This window comes from Electrophorus electricus, chromosome 12 (assembly GCF_013358815.1).
Source record: "Electrophorus electricus isolate fEleEle1 chromosome 12, fEleEle1.pri, whole genome shotgun sequence".
NCBI lineage: Eukaryota > Metazoa > Chordata > Actinopteri > Gymnotiformes > Gymnotidae > Electrophorus > Electrophorus electricus.
The window spans coordinates 15400641-15422110 of NC_049546.1; the positions used below are offsets into that span (position 1 = coordinate 15400641).

Below are 21470 nucleotides of genomic sequence, written 5' to 3' on the forward strand. Positions count from 1 at the left end.
TGGAGTCAAGAGCAGCAGTGAATGCCACTGCCTCACAGCCTCTAGCTTGTAGCTTGGCATGTGGCAGGTAAGCTCCCGATGCTACGAATAGAGGATCAGGGGAAGAACAGCCCAGTGCGGGTCTCACCACCATCACGCATCCTAAATTAATCATCTCCCCTTCCTCGCTTCACAGCTGAGTATACACCCTTCACGCATCCGATTTCAAGCCAGGTGACGCCTTCACCTTTCATGGAGCATACTCCGCTCTAGCCAATTACGTTAGGCTGGTCCGCCCACCCACCCGCCCACTGCTCTTGAGGTGCCGAGGGACATATGCATCGCTGCTTTTATGCTGCTGTGGCAGAATAAGTAACATTGACCTTTCCGCTAGAAGTGGCACATACGAGACTAGCTTCCTGATCACAGGGGTAATGGAGTATGGCCAATGGCATGGTGAATGTCAAAAAGTGTCAAGCTGTTTTGGAGGTGGTGCAGCTTGTGTTGTCTTATTTATGAGGCCTTACAGAACACTCTCATTGGGTGCTGATAATATAACAGTGTATTTGACTGAAACAGTGTATACTGTATCCCTTAACCAATAAATAAACCATAACGCAACATAACATTCTTCAGGGGAATTGCACAGATTCCAGTTTCATAACCATCAAAACGTTCAGAACTATAATCTCGTACACGGACCAAGACACACAAATGCGCGCGCACACACACACAACCTGCCTATTCTCTCAGACCGCAACGTCTGTCCATACAAAAAATATTCACATTGTCACTTCAGATCTGTGAATGACCCCTTTATTAGTGGGCAGCAGTTAACTCTCTGATCCAGGAGACAGCAGTCTGAATCAGTTCTTCTCATGCTTACACAGGTTTCATGTTCAAACAGACCAACTGCCCTCTGGGTAAAGAAAGACATACTTTCTACTATATACTCTGATAGTCTGATAGATAGGGGATGATTTTTAAGGACAAATCATGCTCCTCTTTGGACCAAACGTTCAATACAGCATACAACACCATCAGTGTACTAGTAGTCTGCAGTGCTGTGATGCAGTGTCTCTGAGCAGACAGGTCTTCTGCAGAATCCCAGAGTGATGTATGGGGGTGGGGGGTTGAGGATGAGTCTAAATGAGCATGCCTCAGGGTTCGTTTTTCCTCAGCAGGGTGAGGGCAATGAAGTCGGGCTGATCAGAACAGCTTACCTCCTGCCTGTCTCCTTTTTCACAGGGTACGAAGACCTAGGATGAGGGGAGCTCGAGTGAATGATGGTGTTTCTGGTGATCATCCTGGTGAATACCTCCCACTGGGAGAAATGAGTGGGAGAATGAATGACATCAGCCTGGCTTATTATGACATTCTGGGCCAGCGCAGAAGACTGCATAAACAGTGAAGCGCTCACAGTGAGGTGAGGATAAAACAATGTATAACTGCCACCCCTTGCGACTTTTATTGTCACTGCAATTCAGTCCAACAACACGCTACCTCTGCATGTCATCCATAAGTTGGGAATTCAATTTTGGGGTGAAGTCTGTCAGCATCTTCTCCAGTATTGAACACATTAATTACAACTGACTACATTACAGGAGCACTAAAAACTCTATACTGTAGCTATATCTGAAACAGTGTAGAAAACCAAATACAAATAATACAGTAGGTAAACATTGTTTTATGGCCAATGTAGAGTGCTGATGTTCAAAAATAGACCTAACTTCACATAGTTCACATCAAAACCTGTACTGTTAGTGTATTCAGCAAAATCAGAAAGTAACAGAACAGCAAAGTTCCCTTTAATCCCCACCAACATCACTAGTAAGCAAAACCACGATGAAGATCACAGTCAGCACCCACTGTCTTTGTATGAGTGTTCATTAGTAGACCAGTTTGGAAAAGTTGGGTAATGTACTTTAGAAAATGTTGCATTCTCATTTTAATTGCTATTAACTTTCAAAGTGTATAAGTAAGTTAAAATAGTTAATAATAATACTGAATCTAGTAATTAATTATTATTTTTATTTAAAATTGTTTAAAAACCAAACCGTATTTGTGTCCATGATTGTTAAGCCATGTTATTATATCCAGCAGATGTCGCTGTTCTCCAGAGATTCAGAGATCTTTTGCAATTTTTCATACATGAAATTCATGACAGTATAGTCTGGGACGGTTTTCAAACTCTAAAGTTGGCCATTATTTCAGCTGAATCATGCTGCAAAAACCGCAGTGTGACGTGCTGACTACTGTATGAAAAACAATAGCAGCGATCAGATTTCCCAGTTGAATACAAAAATTCAGCAATAATTATCACACTGATCACGCTGAGTTTATGTGATGTCAAAATGTCTGCTATACAGAGCGGTTTGCGCCTCCCCCTATAACTGTTTAGGCAGTCACTCAACTTTCAAAACGGCTCACCATAATCCCAGTGCAACCACTCACTCCCTCTAGCTCTCTGCCGTACTGCCAAGACGTTTAGGCGGAGAGGCAGCTTCTCTAGTTTTGCGATGCATCCGCAACTGCTCTGAACTTCAACAGTAGAGATCGAATTCTAAATGTAACATCCTCTTGCCTAGCGAAGCCTCCTCATCAGAAAAACTTTCCCAGGTGTGAAACGGTACCTAAAGACAGGTAAGACTAAATATTGCTCATGCGTCAAGAAAAATGAAAGATATAAAAGTACCATAAGCCTCCAGTTTATTGCTAACAATGAATGAACACAATAATGTTATGTGGCGGGAGGGTGGGTCATTTGGGGTTGTGTTTGCCTTGGTTAACCAGGGTCTGTTGGATACTTTACCACAGAGCAATAAAACTCTCTCTCTCTCTCTCTCTCTCTCTCTCTCTCTCTCTCTCTCTCTCTCTCTCTCTCTCTCTCTCTCTCTCTCTCTCTCTCTCTCTCTCTCTCTCTCTCTCTCTCTCTCTCTCTCTCTCTCTCAGACCATGGTGAGGACTTGGGATGTGCTTGTGATGCTTGGCTACCTGTGGCTCAACTCTTGTTTGTGCCAGACCTCTGCTCCTCAAGACGACCAGCTAAAGTTCCGCCTATCCGGCTACCCACGCAAGCACAATGAAGGAAGGGTGGAAGTCTTCTATAGGGGCGAGTGGGGCACTATCTGTGATGACGACTTCACTCTCTCTAATGCACATGTGTTGTGCCACCATCTTGGCTTTGTGGAGGCTATCAGTTGGTCACATAGTGCCAAATATGGAGCAGGCACAGGTAGGTATTAGAGATGATGTTCCCCTCAGTGATTCTGAAATAAGTGTGTTTACAAAACAGCTTAATGCTGTAAACATGAACTGTAGGCTACTTGTTTATGGATTGCATGTCGCAAAAAAAAAATATATATAAAGGCCTGACAACCCAAGACCAGCGAAAATGTCAGTGAAAAAACAAATAAATAAATAAAATATAATTACCATTCTGTAGTAAATTGATTCTTTTTATTGTCACATTGGATGTGTCATTGCTGTTTGTCATTGCTGTGTAACCTACAATTTTGCTATGCTAAATATACCATTGCCCTATGTCTGTATCTGCAGGTAAGATCTGGCTTGATAACGTGGTGTGCACAGGCACAGAGAACTCCATTGATAAGTGTGTGTCTCGTGGCTGGGGCAACAGTGACTGCACTCATGAGGAGGATGCAGGTGTAGTCTGTAAAGACGAGAGGCTGCCTGGGTTTTTGGACTCCAATGTTATCGAGGTAAGTTTGAATTCCCATTGTATCAGTCAGTATCAGTCAGGTGTGTGATGTTACTGAATGTTCTTGTATGTTCGTGCTCTTTGAGAATCACAGACACTGGGAATGACATTGAAAGTATATTCAAATATGCAGTAATTGTTTGATTGGATGTTGGCATGTTACACTGAAATGGTAAAGATAAGTACACTGTTAAAAGGTCTTTGTCTTTTTATGTATTTTCACATGCCAATTATTTACTCTGAAATGGTTAAAGCAAGTAAGTATCTTCTTAGAGAAAAGACAAAGAGGATAATTCTGTCAAAGCAATGTCATTATTTGATTGAATCCATGCTATGCTTGCAGCTTACACCAGATAAGACTTAATGTGGGTTTTAAATCAGAGGAACTGGATGTAATTTGATTATTATTATACAGGATTAGCTTCTTATTTAATAAACCTTTTCATCTTTTTAACTTTCTTTTCATTTGCTCAGGACTGAAAAGGAAATTCTATAATTCTCCCCTTCCTTTCATTTTCTATCTTTTTAACTCCTCTTTCTTTCTCTCTGTCCTCTCTCTCTCTTTTCACTCCCCCTGTCTCCAAACCCCCTCCTCTCTGCTTTCCTCCCACATTCTCCAGCTCTCCAATTTCCCTCTTTTTCCCTCTTTCCTGCAGAAGGATGTAGGGTTTAACATGGGGGTGAGCATTCTGCACCGGTGCCAGAAGCCTTTACTGTAACTTAGCCTCTTATGACCTGCCTCGCTATCTCTGTACTGGGAGAGAGAGAGAGAGAGAGAGAGAGAGAGAGAGAGAGAGAGAGAGAGAGAGAGAGAGAGAGAGAGAAGAATGAAAGAACACAGAGAACTAGAGAAGACAATTAGAAGCAGCTGCCTAACACTGGTCTCTGCACACGTGCACACATGCACGATCTCTACGAACTCTGAGCATAGAAGTTTGCAAATGAGTGATCTCGGCTTTCAAATGTAGCATAAAGTCATCAAAGAATGTTAGAATAAAGAGTTTTCCATAGGTGTTTTTTAATCTGAGATATAAAAAACCCACAAACACACACACACACACACACACACACACACACACACACACACACACACACACATATATATATATATATATATATATATATATATATATATATATATATATATATATATATATATATATATAAAAAATGCAGACTCAACAAAAGCCGTGCAAAAAATAACAATCCCCTGCCACACATACATGCTGTCTCACTGTCTGCTCCTACAAAGACAAGCACATTTTGGCACCCGTCCAGCAGGCTGAGTGTGTGACTGTGCCTGTGCTTGTGTGCATGTGCACACACTACTCTCATCTGGACCACTCACAGATGGCCACAGATGGTCTTGCTTTCTCAAGCTAATCTTTGGGAAAGTGAATCCATGCTTATGTCCAATTTATGGACTATAATTCCACATGGGCATCTGTTTACCAGAAAATTTTGTTTTGAAGTTGGATGTAGTGGTATCTGTTGGAGTTTGATGGCCTGCATCACTTTCAGCAGAGTATCCTGCCCAGACTTCCTGACCACCACAGTCTATCCCTAAAATAAAACATTTACCAAATCACTCCCTGTTGAAATAACTAACTTGTTTTCTTGCTGATCACACTCTACTTGACTGTGGTTTGATAGGAAAAAAATGCAATAAACCCAAGTAGTTAATTTCCATGTTAATCAGGATAGGGCTGTAAGGTACTTGGACATTTGTAAAGCTGCTTTGTGAGAACATCTGTTTTAAAAAGTGTTATATAAAAAAATTGATTTAATTTGATTCAAGTACTGAGCTGTTAGAAAGTGTGTAGAGAGCCCTGAGAAGTCACACGTGTGAGAACTGAGTGTTTTATACTTCTAATTTGTTTTACACCACATTTAATTTTCCTGTAATAGACATTTCCACAAGTGATACATAGTTTAGCTTGTGGCTTTAAACTACAGAGCTTTGCTAGCTCTTGAAAAATTGCTAGTTCTTGAAAAATTGATATTGGATATCTTAGTATTATCCTGTGGTTTTTAAAGAGTAGTCTCATTTCTTAATTTGACCAATTCTTCCCAATCTGTGGTGCTGGGGTTTGCTAAGAGTTGGCATTTCTACCTCGAGTGTACAGCTCATTACCAGCCTTGTAACAGAGCTGTGTGTTCTAGATGCAGGTGGATGAGAACAGGATGGAGGAGATTCGCTTGCGTCCTTTGTCCACTGACGCTGGTGCCCGATTGCCCATCACCGAAGGTGTACTAGAGGTGAAGTCTAAAGAGGGTTGGGCTCACATCTGCAGCTTCGGCTGGACCACCGAAAACTCCCGTGTGGTCTGTGGCATGATGGGATTTCCCTCAGAGAAGACCATGGGAAAGAAGAGACACAGGTAGGAGATCAGGCTTCACCTGCAGGTACAGAGCAACATTTTTTTTACATGACACCATTGAGGCAGTGCGCTGTGTATAGTTGATTTAGAATTACAGCATTTGAGTTGTGGCTGTTATACTCCTTTGGCTGTGGAGGACAAATTGTGAATTGCCATGGCTTGACAGTGTTTAGACATGATTAAAACAGACCTTGAACATTGAGGCCCTGTTTTATTAAGCTCTCAAATAACAAGTTCTAATTTCGTTATGTAACAGACTGTATTTACTGCAGGTGTTTTACTAAAGAAAACCTACCTAAAAGACTCCATGATACTATTTAAATAAGGTATTTATGTGTCCCAAATGTTCTCCATAGCCATGATGAAGATGCATGTCAAGTATCAGACAAGAGGTGTCACTATAAACTTCCTTATTGACCGAATCACTGTGGTGACCATATCATGTTTTTTTTTTTTTGCTTTGAATTAGAGCATGTAGCTAATTATTCTGGGTGTCCATCAATATCAATTGGATCTATGGTTTCACAATGAAGTCAGAATAAAAATTGCTATTCTGCTAGCTGGCTGGCCAAGTGACTATCTGATCATCTAGCTAGCTAATTAACACACTGAATGAGTGTAATTTAGATACACACAGGCAATACAGAGAGTTGGTGCTTTTTTAAAGTCTGCAATATCTGTGGATGCTTATACTAACCCTGAAAAATTGCTATTGTGCTGTTAACTATCCATTTGTGTTGCTTGCACTGTAACACAATGAGGCCTGCACGAGGTGACCCACAGTATTTTTCTGTCACTGCACTATATAGTAGGGACCTAAAATGTGTCTGGCTGGGAGTTCTAAAATGCCTAAAATATCCAGGACTTGGCTTTCTTTTCACGTTGACACTTGCTTTCTACAGTTTCCGTACATTGTGTGATAGTTTTTGCATTGATTTCACCATTCTGTATAGGTCCTGCATTCTTGCACAGCACAGTCCATCACATACACACCCTACACACAACCACTGGTCAGACTGCTTCTCAGTGTTTGTGTAGCTGCTTCATATTGCCAGAGAAGATACAAGAAGTGTACCTTCCGTATGATCTTTTGAATCATTATTTAACGGTGTCTAAAAGTGTACAGTCGTGGCCAGAGGTTTTGAGACTGACAAATTTTGGTTTTCACAAAGTTTACTGCATCCTTTTGTCAGATGTTTATATGGTATAGTGAAGTACAATTATAAGCATTTCATAAGTCTTTTAAAAACCTTTTATTGGCAAATACATCCAGTATAAGCAAAGACTTAAGGGTCAGCGCTGACCCTTCTTTTTCAAGACTTCTGAAATTTGCCTTGGTTGGCATGCTGAATACCAGCTTCTGGCAAAATCTTGACTGGCAACCCATTCTTGCCTAATCAGTGCTTGGAGTTGATCACAGTTTCTGTGTTTTTGTTTGTCCATCTTCTTTTTGAGGATTGACCACAGGTTCTCAATGGGATTGAGATCTGGGGAGTTTCCTGGCCATGGACCCAAAATTTCAATGTTTTGTTCACCGAGCCACTTGGTTATCACTTTTGCCTTGTGACACTGTTGCCTTGTGCTCCGTCGCGCTGGTAAAAGCATTGTTACTAAATTTCTCCTGGATCGTTGGGAGAAGTTGCTCTTGCAGGATATTTTGATACCATTCCTTATTCATGGGAGTGTTCTTAGGCAAACCTTTGAGCAAACCCACTCCCTTGGATGAGAACTTGCTCAGGAATGGCAGAAAGCAGGTGTGAGTGCATCTGTCAACACTGTAAATATTAAGTATTTTCTTAAACTGGATGTATTTTCAAGTTAAAAAACTTTAACTTTTGAAATGCTTATAATTGTATTTCACTATACCATATAAACATCTGACAAGAAAACTGAGGCAGTAACTTTGTGAAAACCAAAATTTGTGTCAGTCTCAAAACTTTTGGCTGCGACTGTACAAATACACAGCTGATAGTGATGCTCTGAAGGTTGGGCTCATTATTTCCGTGTATAGCATCCATGTGATCAAATAATTTAATCCTTATGCTCACATCGCACCACCTAAACTTTAAAAGATTAAATGACCGTTTAGGCCCATAAGTCTAATAAAACAGAAATAATAATAAAAAATAAATAGATTAAAAGTAGTGGATCTTTATAGCAGCTGATTTTCATTTATTCTATGACTATGAAAATATATATTGTTTTATTTTACATGTTTTTTAAATGTAATTTTATTTGTAAGGAGCAGCTAAATGGAGAGGGATAAGATTATCTGACCATAGAGACTGTGAAGGCAATTGTTACCGGTCAGGTAAATAAGTCTAATAAATAAAACTGTTAAAAGTTACAGTATCTCATGCCATTATTCTAGTGGTTGAAGGTTTTACTTTATTAATTTCTTTTGCGGCATGTCTAACACCTTAGTGGATCCTTTTAGTTAGGATCTGTGGCAAGAAATACTCATTTTGGGCCAGCAGCATTAGAACACGCGCAGAAATCATAATAGTAACAATGAGCGTTTGCCAACTAGTTCTGATTAGGAATCAATCCTTAGAACAGATACCTTCATGCCTGAAGTTACACTGATGTGTTTTCATTAAGTTCTAAACGAGATCCTCCATGCTGCTCTTTGGCTCGCTCTCTCTGTCTTTCTCTCTCTCTCTCTGTCAGTCTCTCTCTCTCTCTCTCTCTGTCAGTCTCTCTCTCTCTCTCTCTCTCTCTCTGTCTCTCTCTCTCTCTCTCTCTCTCTCTCTCTCTCTCTCTCTCTCTCTCTCTCTGTGTGTGTGTGTTGAAATAGCCATCCAGGTTGTAGAGCAGACACTCAGATTCACACCAGATGGTGAAATGTAAGCAGAGACTGCTGTGACAGACCATGTTCATCGGCAAAAGGGAATGTGTGTGTGTGTGTGTGTGTGTGTGTGTGTGTGTGTGTGAGTTCATACGAGAGAGCCAGACAGAGAGAGAGAGAAGTGGGAAAAAACTATACAGAAGGGAGGAGAGAGACAAAACTGACACAGAGAAACTGATAGTCTATAATGGGTGAACTCTCTGAGTCAGTTACTTCAAAAAAGTGACTCATACCCTACACAATTAAGAGAGCATCCTGCCAAAATCGCTTTGGATTTTGGTTTATTATAGTCTATACATTGATTAAACAAATGTACAGCAGGTTAGGTACTTGGTTTTTTTATGTGGCTTTTTTTAAGATTAAATTTAGCTGGATTTTGTGGAAATCAGTTAATAAAAGGATTGTTTTTTGTGACTACTGATATTTTTGTTTCAGTATTTTTGTACCTGTCCTTACTGTGGTTCTAGTGTTAATATTTTTAATACATTTTATAAACATTTTTCTAAACATTATAAACATTTTGCTGTTCCCTTATTAGGAGTATTTCACATTAGAGAACAGATTAAGGAAATTAATGAAATTAATTAATTACTTTATTAATTAAAAATGAAAGGAAAATAAAAATTTGCTTTGTTTTATTTTTTCTGCCTTATTGCTGAATGATTTTGAGATGATGGACACAGAATCATGCAGAGACAGACACACACACGCGCGCGCGCACACACACACACACACTCACTCACACACACACACGCACACACTCAATAGCACATACACCCATACACACAGGTACACAGGCGGATTTGAAAAGCGTGATGACTCACTGCCCAGCAATGTTCTGTAAAAGCAGACTTTTCATGACCATGGCATCTCTCCAGATACCAACTAAGAGTTAAATCATGAAAAAAAGCTTTGGTACGTGTCAGAGCCTGTGAAGAACGAATACTGCGTGGCGTCTTATAGATAGATATAGATGGACAAGGTAACTGAATATAATCTGAAATTAGAATTTGAAAACAAAATATTATTGTAGTAATTAGAAATTAGAAATCAGTCAGGGAGTGCTGTTAAAGTAATTCAGATGGTAAATGAAGCATAAACTCACTTTGTGTCAAAGGACAATTCTGCTGTCTGTGTTCATGTAGTAATGAAGATTTTATTCTTTTACATTTAAATGGAGTCATACTGGAAAAGAAATTTCAGCATTCCACTTTATACTCATGTTGCTTTCTTACATGGGACCTTTGTTGATGCTAAGCTGTTAGAATGTTAGAATGCTCAAACGAGTTGAGTGGGTGATCCCAGATTACCCCATTTTACCAGTCACTTTCTGCGATCAGAAAAATTATGTTCACAAACTATTTATATGCTCACACTATTTATATGATGTCTTGTTTATTGCATTGAACTGTCTTAAATTTGTGAGATAGTTTTGGTTTTGGAATGTTTTCTGTGTATGTGTTTGCTCATCTATCCATGGTCCTTCTCTCCGTAGTCACCCAAGCTTATACAGGATTCACTCCGTGGCCTGCACTGGGAATGAGGCTCACCTCTCTGCCTGCACCATGGAGTTTAATAAGAACATTAGCGCCCCCTGTCCTGGTGGAGGACCTGTTGCAGTCCGCTGCATGGCTGGGCCCCAGTTCATTCAAGGTCTTAAGCACAAGAGAAAGCCACCAATGGTAGGCCCGTCCTATTAGGGGACTGAATTGTGGCTAGGAGCGCAAGGGGCACTATAGCACTTACCCACTGATAGCTCCTTTAGAAAACCTTAAAAAATATGTTAAATCAGGTTGTGCTAAAATCCTATTTGAGTGCAATTTTTAATCAAAATCCAACTGTACCAACCACAAATGATCACTAGTGTTGTTAAAGTTGCAAAACTAAAATTCTCTGCCTCTGGCCCAGTCTAAGGTACGTCTGAAGGGTGGTGCCAGGGCTGGCGAAGGCCGGGTGGAAGTGCTTAAGGACTCTGAGTGGGGTACAGTGTGCGATGACCACTGGAACCTGCAGTCAGCCAGCGTGGTGTGCAGGCAGCTGGGCTTTGGCACTGCTAAAGAGGCTCAGACGGGGGCACGCATGGGCCAAGGTGGGTTATACTCGTCCAGCAGTGAGCACCTTTTAGACTGATAACTGTAAGATCTTTAACCACTTTACAGCCTTATACACTATCACACATAGATGGAATACTGAGTTTTGCCTTGTGTGCTTAATATATGCAATATATGTCAGTACCTGAAGCCAGGTCTGTTATTATGGAAGCTTGTTATTGCACAGGGCCCTGTTTCTCAAACAGCTTGTACTGTTAAGATCATCTTAAATAAGAGAACAAGTGCTCACTGTCATACTCACTGTAACGTTCAACAGTGATCTTTGTGTCACTTTGCTTTTGGGAAACCGAGCCCAGTTCTTTTGGGATGGTTGAACTGAGCTTTTACAAGTCATACAACATAATATAGTGTAATGGCAAATCCTTTGTGTAATCTTATTAAAATATGAATGTATGAGTAACATTTAGGCATTTCACAGACAAACAGCCCATTCCACTTATGAGAGACTGCTCCAGATATTTTCCCGATGGAAACAGATTACATGATGTGTGTAACTCCTACACAGGCATCGGTCCTATCCATATGAATGAGGTGCGTTGTCATGGTGATGAGAAGAGCCTGTGGAAATGCCCTCACAAGAACATCACTGCCGAGGACTGCAAACATATGGAGGATGCTTCTGTGAAATGCAACATTCCTTATATGGGCTTTGACAAAACGGTCAGATTATCTATGCTTCTAGAATCATAGTATCAGCTCATAGGTTAATAAAGTGAAGGGCACTTAATGGATGCCTACGGTATCTTTTCATAGAAAAGGAAAGCTGGAAACCAGAACATATAAGACTTTTGTAAAACTGAGCTATTTAAATTAATATGTAAAATTTATTTTGTATAACTATTATAATTGTGTGTGGCATAACTGTATAATTGTGCGGCATTAGGTTCTATATGATTTGTTTTATTGTTAGTATTACTTTAAAAAAATGTATTAACTTTGCATTTTAGTTTGCTTTCTGCTAATAGACTATTGTTGAAACATACCATATTGGCTCATTTATGCAGTCTGCAAATACAGTTAGAGCATGTCATGTGCACGTGGTTCCAGAAGGGACTAGATATTATACACACATTGTTCTTTTTGTACTTTGAGGAATAATGTTTTTTGTGGTTTGCTTGAAGCTAACAAACTAATGTATCTCAACCTACCGTCACTATGAAATTAATGAAGAGCACAGGGCTTTATTTGAATGGAGTAACTAGAAGCCAACAGTTGAATATAATCATCTTTTTACAGGGCCCATCAACTAAGAGTATTCAATCTGTGATATTTTGTCTAACCAAGAGATGTCTTGTGTGCAATATACTATGCATTAATGTATATAAAATATTCATTGCTAGAGCAAACTACCTCTAGGGCTGAACTGCATCTGACCTTCTGGTTCAAACAGCCTTCCTGGCTATTTGACCACTGCCCTTTCTGTTCTTTTCCACTCGTTCACTGCTTGCCGCTAACCCTAACCCAGATCCAGCTGACCGGGGGTCGTACACTGTTGGAGGGCCGAGTGGAGCTCCTGGCCCATAACACCAGTGGTTTAAGGCAGTGGGGGCTGATCTGTGGGGATGGCTGGACCTCCCGCGAGGCCATGGTGGCATGCAGACAGCTGGGGTTGGGCCATGCCAGCAGCGCCCTCAGAGTAAGACGCTCCCCAGAGATTTACCCTCCAGTGGAGTTTGTTCCAACTGATTTAACCCACACTTGGCTCTAATATCCTTATGCTCTGGAAGACTTTTGTAAGTTGAATCAGATGTGGTGGATTAAAGTTAGATCTACACTCGGTAGGGAGGCCTCTTTGCATGAAGGACTTTGCTCCTTTGTGTTTCATAAACACAATACTGGAAGCAGGAGGAAACATGTGACAGTGTGTTGCCATTTATTGCAAGTTAGACCGTGGACAGCCCTAGACCAAATAACACATCGGTAACTGTGCAGTTTAGGGCTGAGTTTTAGAATACTAATATAATGTAGCGTTTGTAAATCAGAAGAGTCGAGACATGGGACCCAAAGACAGCAAGTGCAGACTGTTGCACAATTACTGAAATTTTTGAGAAAATGTCAGTAGTGACAGCAAATTATCTATGAGAAATAAACAGGGGAGTACTCTTATTAAATAGGAGTCTGAAGGGTTGACATTTGTATAGAACCTATGAAGCCTTACTGGATGTAACACTCTATTAAACATTACCAGCAAGCTTCACATAGTTGCTTAGTAGCAGAGCCCAAAAGGTCCAAAAAAGTCTCTTTTGCATAACATGAGCTTCATTATGCATCTTGCATATTAGTGACATATCTGATCATAATGGACCATACCATTATGATCCACATGGACCACACTATACCATTCAGTTGATAACTATGGGTGCTAGAGCGTCCAGTGGCCAAATTGAAAATTTGTGATACAGTATAGTATACTAATCTAAACTGCATATTATAGATTATCCACTGATAGCTCAGTGGACAGATTGCATGCTTAGCCCTTGCAGTGGGGAACTGTCTGCAGATCCGTATGGTCGGTGGCAGGACAGATCATGAAGGCAGAGTGGAGGTTCAGGTTGGGTCCAGATGGGGCTTTATGTGCAGTGATGGTTGGAGCACTAGAGAAGCCATGGTGTCCTGCAGACAGCTAGGCCTCAGCTATGCTCTTCATGCGATCACCGTAAGTAACAGGACTATTCCCAAGTTTAGGCAACTGTTAGCACTGTAAATACTGTGTACTACAACATACTGGCGCTATGTCATGGTAGATAAGAAAGGTGTAATAGACAGCAGACTGTGTGAAGAATCAAAGTGTTATACAACTGTACTCCCAATAATATACCACAGAAACACTGTCCAAGTGATTTAATCTTTTACTATCCTAATGAAATTATTGGATCTCATATAATGGTTACTCTAATCTTTAAGTAATGTGGCCCCTCTCATCTGTGTTACAAAGGAAACCTGGTACTGGGACAGCACCAATGTGACAGAGATGGTGATGAGTGGGGTAAAATGTCATGGAGATGAGATGACACTCACAGACTGTCAGCACCATCATGTCGTCAGTTGCAAGAGAACAGAAGCTCAGTTTGCTGCTGGAGTTATCTGCTCAGACTGTGGGTGATATGCAACATCAATAGGCTGGTCTTTCTGATTTCTCTATCAGTAGTCTGGTAGAAGAATAATCTGCAGCAAGAAAGAGAAATGCTTATTAAGGAAGAGTCTAGAGTGCTATTTAGATTTTGAGCAGTCACTGACTTTGTCACCTATCCATCTTCTCATCTCCCATAATTCCCAGCGGCGTCAGACCTGGTCCTGAATGCCCCTCTGGTGGAGCAGAGCGTCTACATTGAGGACCGCCTCTTACATTTGCTCTACTGTGCAGCAGAGGAGAACTGCCTCGCCAAATCTGCTGCCCACGCCAACTGGCCTTATGGACAGAGACGCCTTCTACGCTTCTCCTCTGAGATCCACAATATTGGCCGGGCTGACTTTCGGCCTCGCCTAGGCCGCCACTCCTGGGTGTGGCATGAGTGCCACAGGTAAATGCATGGGCCTTCTCACTGGTTTGGACTGTCTGGTTGGGCTGGAGGACACCCTGTTGATCACTAAGAGGGAACAATGAGAGAATGATTGCTGGAGGGGTGGTCAGTTAAAGGCAGCACGGTTATGTAGAGTTTGTGTTTGGCCACTGTTAAGGTATGTGCAGTATATGACTGGAACTAAAATAGCTGGCATCAAAACTCAGATTCCTACTAACTAAAACTGATATTAGCTTTGTAAAAGGAATCTTTTATGTTTTCTAGACTGATGGCATTTATACTGGCCCTGTATGTTTTAAATAAATGTATGCGCATGGGTGCAGAGGGAAAAATATACATAATTTACACAGCTGACATGGGCTGGGTCTGGTTTGTGTTAGACACAGTTAAAAGCTTGGGAGCACATATGGTATGCTCAAATAGTTGCCTTGTTTTAGAGTTGCTTGTATGCATGAAAGGAAAAGAACATATGGATGCATGATTGCAGTTTATTAACAGTGCTCAAGTTTTGTTTAAACTTAAATCTTGAATTGTATATATGGGAAATGATATGGAAAACAGAATAAAGAACTACTAATAATAACATGATATAATGTGGTATAATACACTGCCTGGCTCCAAAAAAAAGGTTACACACTCTAATAATTCGTTGGACCGCCTTTAGCTTTGATTATGGCATGCATTCGCTGTGGCATCATTTCCATAAGCTTCTGCAATGTCACAATGTTTATTTCTGTCCAGAGTTGCATTAATTTTTCCCCAAGATCTTGTAGTGATGATGGGAGATTTGGACCACTGTGCAGTCTTCTCCAGCACATCCCAAAGATTCTCAATGGGGTTCAGGTCTGGACTCTGTGGTGGCCAATCCATGTGTGAAAATGATGTTTCATGCTCTCTGAATCACTCTTTCACAATTTGCGCCTGATGAATCCTGGCATTGTCATCTTGGAATATGCCCGTGCCATCAGGGAAGAAAAAATCCATTGATGGAATAACCTGGTCGTTCAGTATATTCAGGTAGTCAGATGACCTCATTCTTTGGGCACATAACGTAGCTGAACCTAGATATGTCTAACTGCAGCAACCCCAGATCATAGCACTGCCCCCACAGGCTTGTAGGGTAGGCACAAGGCATGATGGGTGCATCACTTCAGCCGCCTCTTTTCTTACCCTGATGCGCCCGTCACTCTGCAACAGGGTAAATCTGGACTCATCAGACCACATGACCTTTTTCTATTGCTCGAGAGTCCAATCTTATTGCTCCCTAGAAAATTGAAGCGGTTTTTGCTGGTTAATCCCACTGACATGTGATTTTCTTAAGGCTACACAGCTGTGTAGTCCCAATCCCTGGAGTTCCCTTCGCATTATGCATGTGGAAATGCTCTTACTTTCACTATTAAACATATCCCTGAGTTCTAATGTTGTTTTTCTACGATTTGATTTCACCACACCACACCTCACGATCATTCAAGATTTTTTTCCGACCATTCCTTCCACGAAGATGATGTTTCCCCACTGTTCTTCCACTTTTTAATAATGCGTTTGACAGTTCTTAACCCGATTTTAGTAGTTTCAACAATCTCCTTAGATGTTTTCTCTGCTTGATGCATGCCAATAATTTGACCCTTCTGAAACAGATTAACATCTTTTCCATGACCACAAGATGTGTCTTTCGACATGGTTGTTTAACAAATGAGAAGCTATTCACTGCATCAGTTAGGGTTAAATAACTTGTTGCCAGCTGAAACATAATCACCCATGCAGTAATTATCCAATGGGAGGCTCTTACCTATTTGCTTAGTTAAATCCAGGTGGTGACCTTTTTTTTGGCCAGGCAGTGTACATTGTAGTACCTTTCTCAAACCCGATGTTGTACAAACCAAATAGTCCATTCATCTAGCATCACAATGCTTGACATTTTAATATAGCTAAAATATTTTTGTTAGTAAAGTAAAACTTCATTCATTGTTTAAGTTGTCACACTTTGTGTATCTGAAACTGATGCAGCAATGGTTCTTATGAATTGTAGGAGTGATTCTTGGTTTTTTTTGGCAGCTGTTACATTAATTTTATCATGTGAATTCTCAGTCTGTCAGTTGGTGGAATGTTTCAACTTCACTTAATCTGTTATTATTCTGGAAGGAGTTGTTATGAAAAGCAAAAATAACACCTTCCTAGACCAGTTTGCAGTGACAGATAATTCTATTCAGGTCTCCCAGAACACATTAGATCACTCAGTATTTATGTGTATTTCTGTGTGCAGTTTTAATGGGAAAATCTGTTGTGCTGGAAGCCATGGGGCATACAGAACCCATCTTCAAGCTTGACCCAGAGACAAGAGAAGAAGACTAGTGTTTACACCATGGTTTCAGTTCCACACTGATTTTGACCAGGATAACATTTTTTTTTTTTTTTAAATTTTAGATATGTTTAGGCACGTTCATAACCTTTCATGACCAAACATGAAAACGGTTTGCTTTAGGTTCATATCCAGAGATGGCTGTGAAGACACTAACCTGTTCTGCGCTACTAGTATTGCAGTACTGATTAAACATGTGTCTTCACCCACACAGGCACTACCACAGCATGGATGTCTTCACTCACTATGACCTGCTGGCTCTCAATGGCACTAAAGTGGCAGATGGTCACAAAGCCAGCTTCTGCTTGGAGGACACGGACTGTCATGAAGGTAGGATCGAGATGAGATCCTGGCTGCACTGAAGCCTTGTTATACATCTAGGACCATTTTTATATTTCACTAGGGAGTAGTGAAGGTAACTAATGGCAAACACTGTACAGCACACATCACACACAAAAAATACAGCACTGCTTCCATTGGAAGAATCCAATACGATATACCCCACTTTAGATATAGAAAATCAATAGAAAAAATGTAAATGATCTGATGACTGATTTACTGCTTCAGGTGTTTCAAAACGATACGAATGCGCTAACTTTGGTGAGCAGGGAATCACAGTTGGCTGCTGGGACACATACAGGCATGATATTGACTGCCAGTGGATTGATATTAGTGATGTTAAACCAGGAAACTACATTCTACAGGTAATATAAAAACTAAACACCTCATACAACCTACAAGAGGCACTTTTAGTGCAATCATAATTAATGTTTGGCTATTGTAATTACTACTTTTGCTGGTGTTGAACCACATTATAATGCCAAACTTGGTCCCAAAGGACCCCTCTGGACAGGCATGCTTAACTGAAAATGTATTAAAGATTGTGTTGAGGTATTGCACTCTTGTGGCAGGCACATGGTATTGCAACTACAGTCGGTTATTAAGAATCCGGGGAGCAAGACAGTGATAGGTGAATTTCCGCTGTAATTAATCTTTTGAGTATTCGGAAGGAAGATTAGCGTTTATGGTATTCAAGTTTAAAATTAACCTAGAAAACACAGAGTATTTTGCCATCTGGCTATAGATTTCGACTATATAAACATTTCACCTCATAAATAGATGGTTTTGCTCACTCACAGGTTGTACTAAATCCCAACTTTGAGGTACCAGAGAGTGACTTCACCAACAATGCTATGCGCTGCAACTGCAAATATGATGGAAATCAGGTCTGGCTGCATAAATGTCATCTAGGTAAGACATAGATGTGATAGTAGCCTAGATAAATACTGTATACACAGACTCAGACTCACATAAGCACACCACATTCTCAACAAAAGAAAGAGGTGCTTTAAAAACCCAGGGAACACATTTTAAAGTATTAAAAATGTTGTATGATACTAAAAGTGTTAAACTAAACACTCAGCAGATTTTTGATATTAGAAGGGGATGCTAAAAACACTATTGAAAAACAATCAAATTTGCTCATTAATCTTAACTTTAAACAATCTTGGCATGGTCCTAATATTCTATTAATCACACTTGACAGATTTATATAGAGCTGAATATGACGGTGCAAGGAGGGAGAATCTGAGTAGTACAACTGTTCATGAAACTACTGATCAGTAGATTGATGAAAATAATTCTGAAGTTCAGGCTCCAGATGTGTTGATTATGGGTGCTGACAGAATGGTAGGTTTTTATGCTTTTATCAAAATGAAAACAAAAACTAGATGCTTAGACAGAAATGCTCCGAGGATTGTGAAAAAATTCACAATAACATACAGCACTGACTAGATTTGTGTCATTGTAGTTTGAACACCTTATTCTACAAGATGCAATCTTTGTAATACAGAAATGATTTGTGTGAGACCTTATATGAAATCAAACATGTCTGCATAGAATACTCAAAAGCAATCACTATATTATATTGATCCATGTTTACACACATTACAATTGATATTTCAGTTTGACTAGGTAGTTTGCTCAGACTGAATGTGTTTGTGAGACACATCAGCTGTCTGACTGTTGAGACTAAAGCTTACGTAAACTTTACACAATTATAACGATGACCTATTTAAATGGGGAGAATTTCTGAATATATATATATATATATATAATCTCCATGTATATATATAATAAATATATACACACACACAGTTGTGTTCAAAATAACAGCAGTCCAACATGACTAACTAGATCAATCACCGTTTTTGGTAGAAATTATATTACTACATGGCAAATAATTTACCAGTAGGTATAGCAGAGTCATAGAAAACCATCAGACCCAACATTCATGATATGCATGCTCCTGAGATTGTGTAATTGAATAATTAATTGAAACAGGCGTGTTCAAAATAATAGCAGTGTAAAGTTCAATTAGTGAGGTGGCCCTTATTTAAGGATGAAGCCAACGCATGTTGTACATGCATTTCTCTCTGAAAACCTGAGAAAAATGGGTCGCTCCAGACATTGTTAAAAAAGAACAGGATACTTTGATTAAAACGTTGATTGGAGAGGGGAAAACGTATAAAGAACTGCAGAAAATGATAGGCTGCTCAGCTAAAATGATCTCCAATGCTTTAAAATGGAAAGCAAAACCAGAGACGTGGAAGAAAACGGAAGACTACCATTCGATTGGATTGAAGAATAGCCAGAATGGCAAAGACTCAGCCAATGATCAGCTCCAGGGTGATCAAAGACTGAAGTTACCTGTGAGTACTGTGACAATTATAAGATGCCTGTGTGAAGCTAATCTATCGGCAAGAAGCCCCCACAAAGTCCCACTGTTAAAAAAAAAAGACGTGCTGAAGAGGTTACAATTTGCCAAAAAACACTTGGACTGGCCTAAAGAGAAATGGAGAAACATTTTGTGGACTGATGAAAGTAAGATTGTTCTTTTTGGATCCAAGGGCTGCATTTTCTCAGATGACCCCCAAACACTGAATTCAAGCCACAGTACATTCTGAAGACAGTGAAGCATGGTGGTGCAGGCATCATGATATGGGGATGTTTCTCTTACTATGGTGTCGGGCCTATTTATTGCATACCAGGGATTATGGATCAGTTTGCATATATCAAAATACTTGAAGAGATCATGTTGCTTTATGCTGAAGAGGAAATGCCCTTGAAATGGGTGTTTCAACAAGCCAATGACCCCAAACACACCAGTAAGCGAGCAGCATCTTGGTTCCAGACCAACAAAATTAAAGTTATGGAGTGGCCAGCCCAATCCCTGGACCTTAATCAGATAGAAAACCTGTGGGGGGACATCAAAAATGCTGTTTCTGAGGCAAAACCAAGAAATGCAGAGGAATTGTAGAAAGTTGTCAAATCATCCCGGACTGGAATACCTGTTCACAGGTGCCAGAAGTTGGTTGACTCTATGCAACACAGATGTGAAGCAATTCTCAGAAACAGTGGTTATACAACTAAATATTAGTTTAGTGATTCACAGCAATGCTAAATCCTAAAGATTTGCTTATACAGTAAATATTTGAGTTTGCGAAGAAAAATGCACAGCTTTTTTTTTTAACAGCCCAATATTCATTTTTTGTCATTTTCTGTAATTTAAAAAATATTTTTCTTCATGCTTTGATTTAGAGTATAATGTGCAGTGTTCCCAATGCATGGAAATAAAAACTATTAGAAGGATTCTGAGCTTTACTCATGTTTTTAAGCACACTATTATTTTGAACACAACTTATATATATATATATATAAAACATTTTACAAGTATTTATACAACTGTATCTTAAGACTCGAGAATTGTTCAGCTGTACCCTACAGCCCTGATATTTTTATCTTATAAACAGGCAAGTCAGTTTCTCTTGTTAACAGTGAGAATATTCATTCTTATTGCATTCTTTTCTCAGGTGATTCATACAGTGAGGAGGCTGAGAAGCAGTTTGAACTTTATCCTGGTCAGCTGAATAATAAAATCTTTTAACAGCAACAATCAGACCATGGAAAACCTTTAGGCCATTTTAGGAAATGTAAAGCTTACTACACTTAAGCACTTATTTATTCTTGTTGTATCTTGTTACTCATTGTATTTAGTCCTGATGTCAATCTCCAGCTAAATCAACCCAGAAGACACCACCTAACAAACAGCAACAAAGTAGCCAGTATCATGTCTTAAATCTATCCTGGCATGCCAGACTCACTAAAGGTCGATGGGCAAGGGACTTTAGAATAGCCCATTGTCTGTCTGAATAAACGGAAAAAGCTTAAGGGAAATACACAAATGAGCGCTTCCTCATTCATGTACCTGCCCAGTTAGAGCTTGTTTTCTCCTGACTGGAATGCCAGTCTTCCTATGCTGGATACATCATCTTAAACTTTCAAGATACGCTTGTAATGTCATGTACTTTGTTATAATGACTACATTATAATCATTGATATGTGCTTTAAACATTTTATACTTTGTTTTGGCTTGAGGTTCATTTTCCCCCACACAAACAGGATTTAGGCTATAAGGACACTTTTGAAAGTGGCTCAAATGCATTTACTTAAGAGAAAAAAAAAAAGTTAATGGAATAGAAAGACAAACT

The 21470-nt window shown here is 39.8% G+C and overlaps 1 protein-coding gene across 3 annotated transcripts; it reads left to right on the forward strand.

The window, feature by feature from the left end:
• The first annotated feature begins 2434 nt into the window (after positions 1-2434).
• Positions 2435-21338, forward strand: loxl3a (lysyl oxidase-like 3a). 3 transcript variants are annotated; one of them, XR_003411059.2, is made up of 15 exons: positions 2435-2622; positions 2932-3214; positions 3538-3701; positions 5864-6081; positions 10425-10611; positions 10838-11018; positions 11546-11700; positions 12506-12676; positions 13976-14135; positions 14318-14561; positions 17135-17250; positions 17488-17624; positions 18060-18171; positions 18467-18609; positions 20793-20875. XR_003411059.2 is itself a non-coding variant. In XM_027016439.2 (15 exons), exons 2-15 carry the CDS (start codon positions 2935-2937, stop codon positions 20864-20866), a joined length of 2355 nt encoding a protein of 784 aa, XP_026872240.2. In that variant the 5' UTR covers positions 2435-2622; positions 2932-2934; the 3' UTR covers positions 20867-21338. The 3 variants fall into 3 exon arrangements, 2 of the variants coding, with proteins under 2 accessions (XP_026872240.2, XP_026872229.2); XM_027016439.2 differs by lacking the exon at positions 18467-18609 and adding an exon at positions 13541-13696 and having other exon boundaries at positions 20793-21338; XM_027016428.2 differs by lacking the exon at positions 18467-18609 and having other exon boundaries at positions 20793-21338.
• The last annotated feature ends 132 nt before the right edge of the window (positions 21339-21470 follow it).

Excerpts from the sequence above, each read along its gene's own strand:
- loxl3a (XM_027016439.2), top strand. The coding sequence starts at position 2,935 with ATGGTGAGGACTTGGGATGTGCTTGTGATGCTTGGCTACCTGTGGCTC. Across the intron at positions 11,019-11,545 it reads GGGGGCACGCATGGGCCAAG|GCATCGGTCCTATCCATATG; the intron begins GTGGGTTATACT and ends ACTCCTACACAG. Across the intron at positions 12,677-13,540 it reads ATGCCAGCAGCGCCCTCAGA|ATCCGTATGGTCGGTGGCAG; the intron begins GTAAGACGCTCC and ends AACTGTCTGCAG.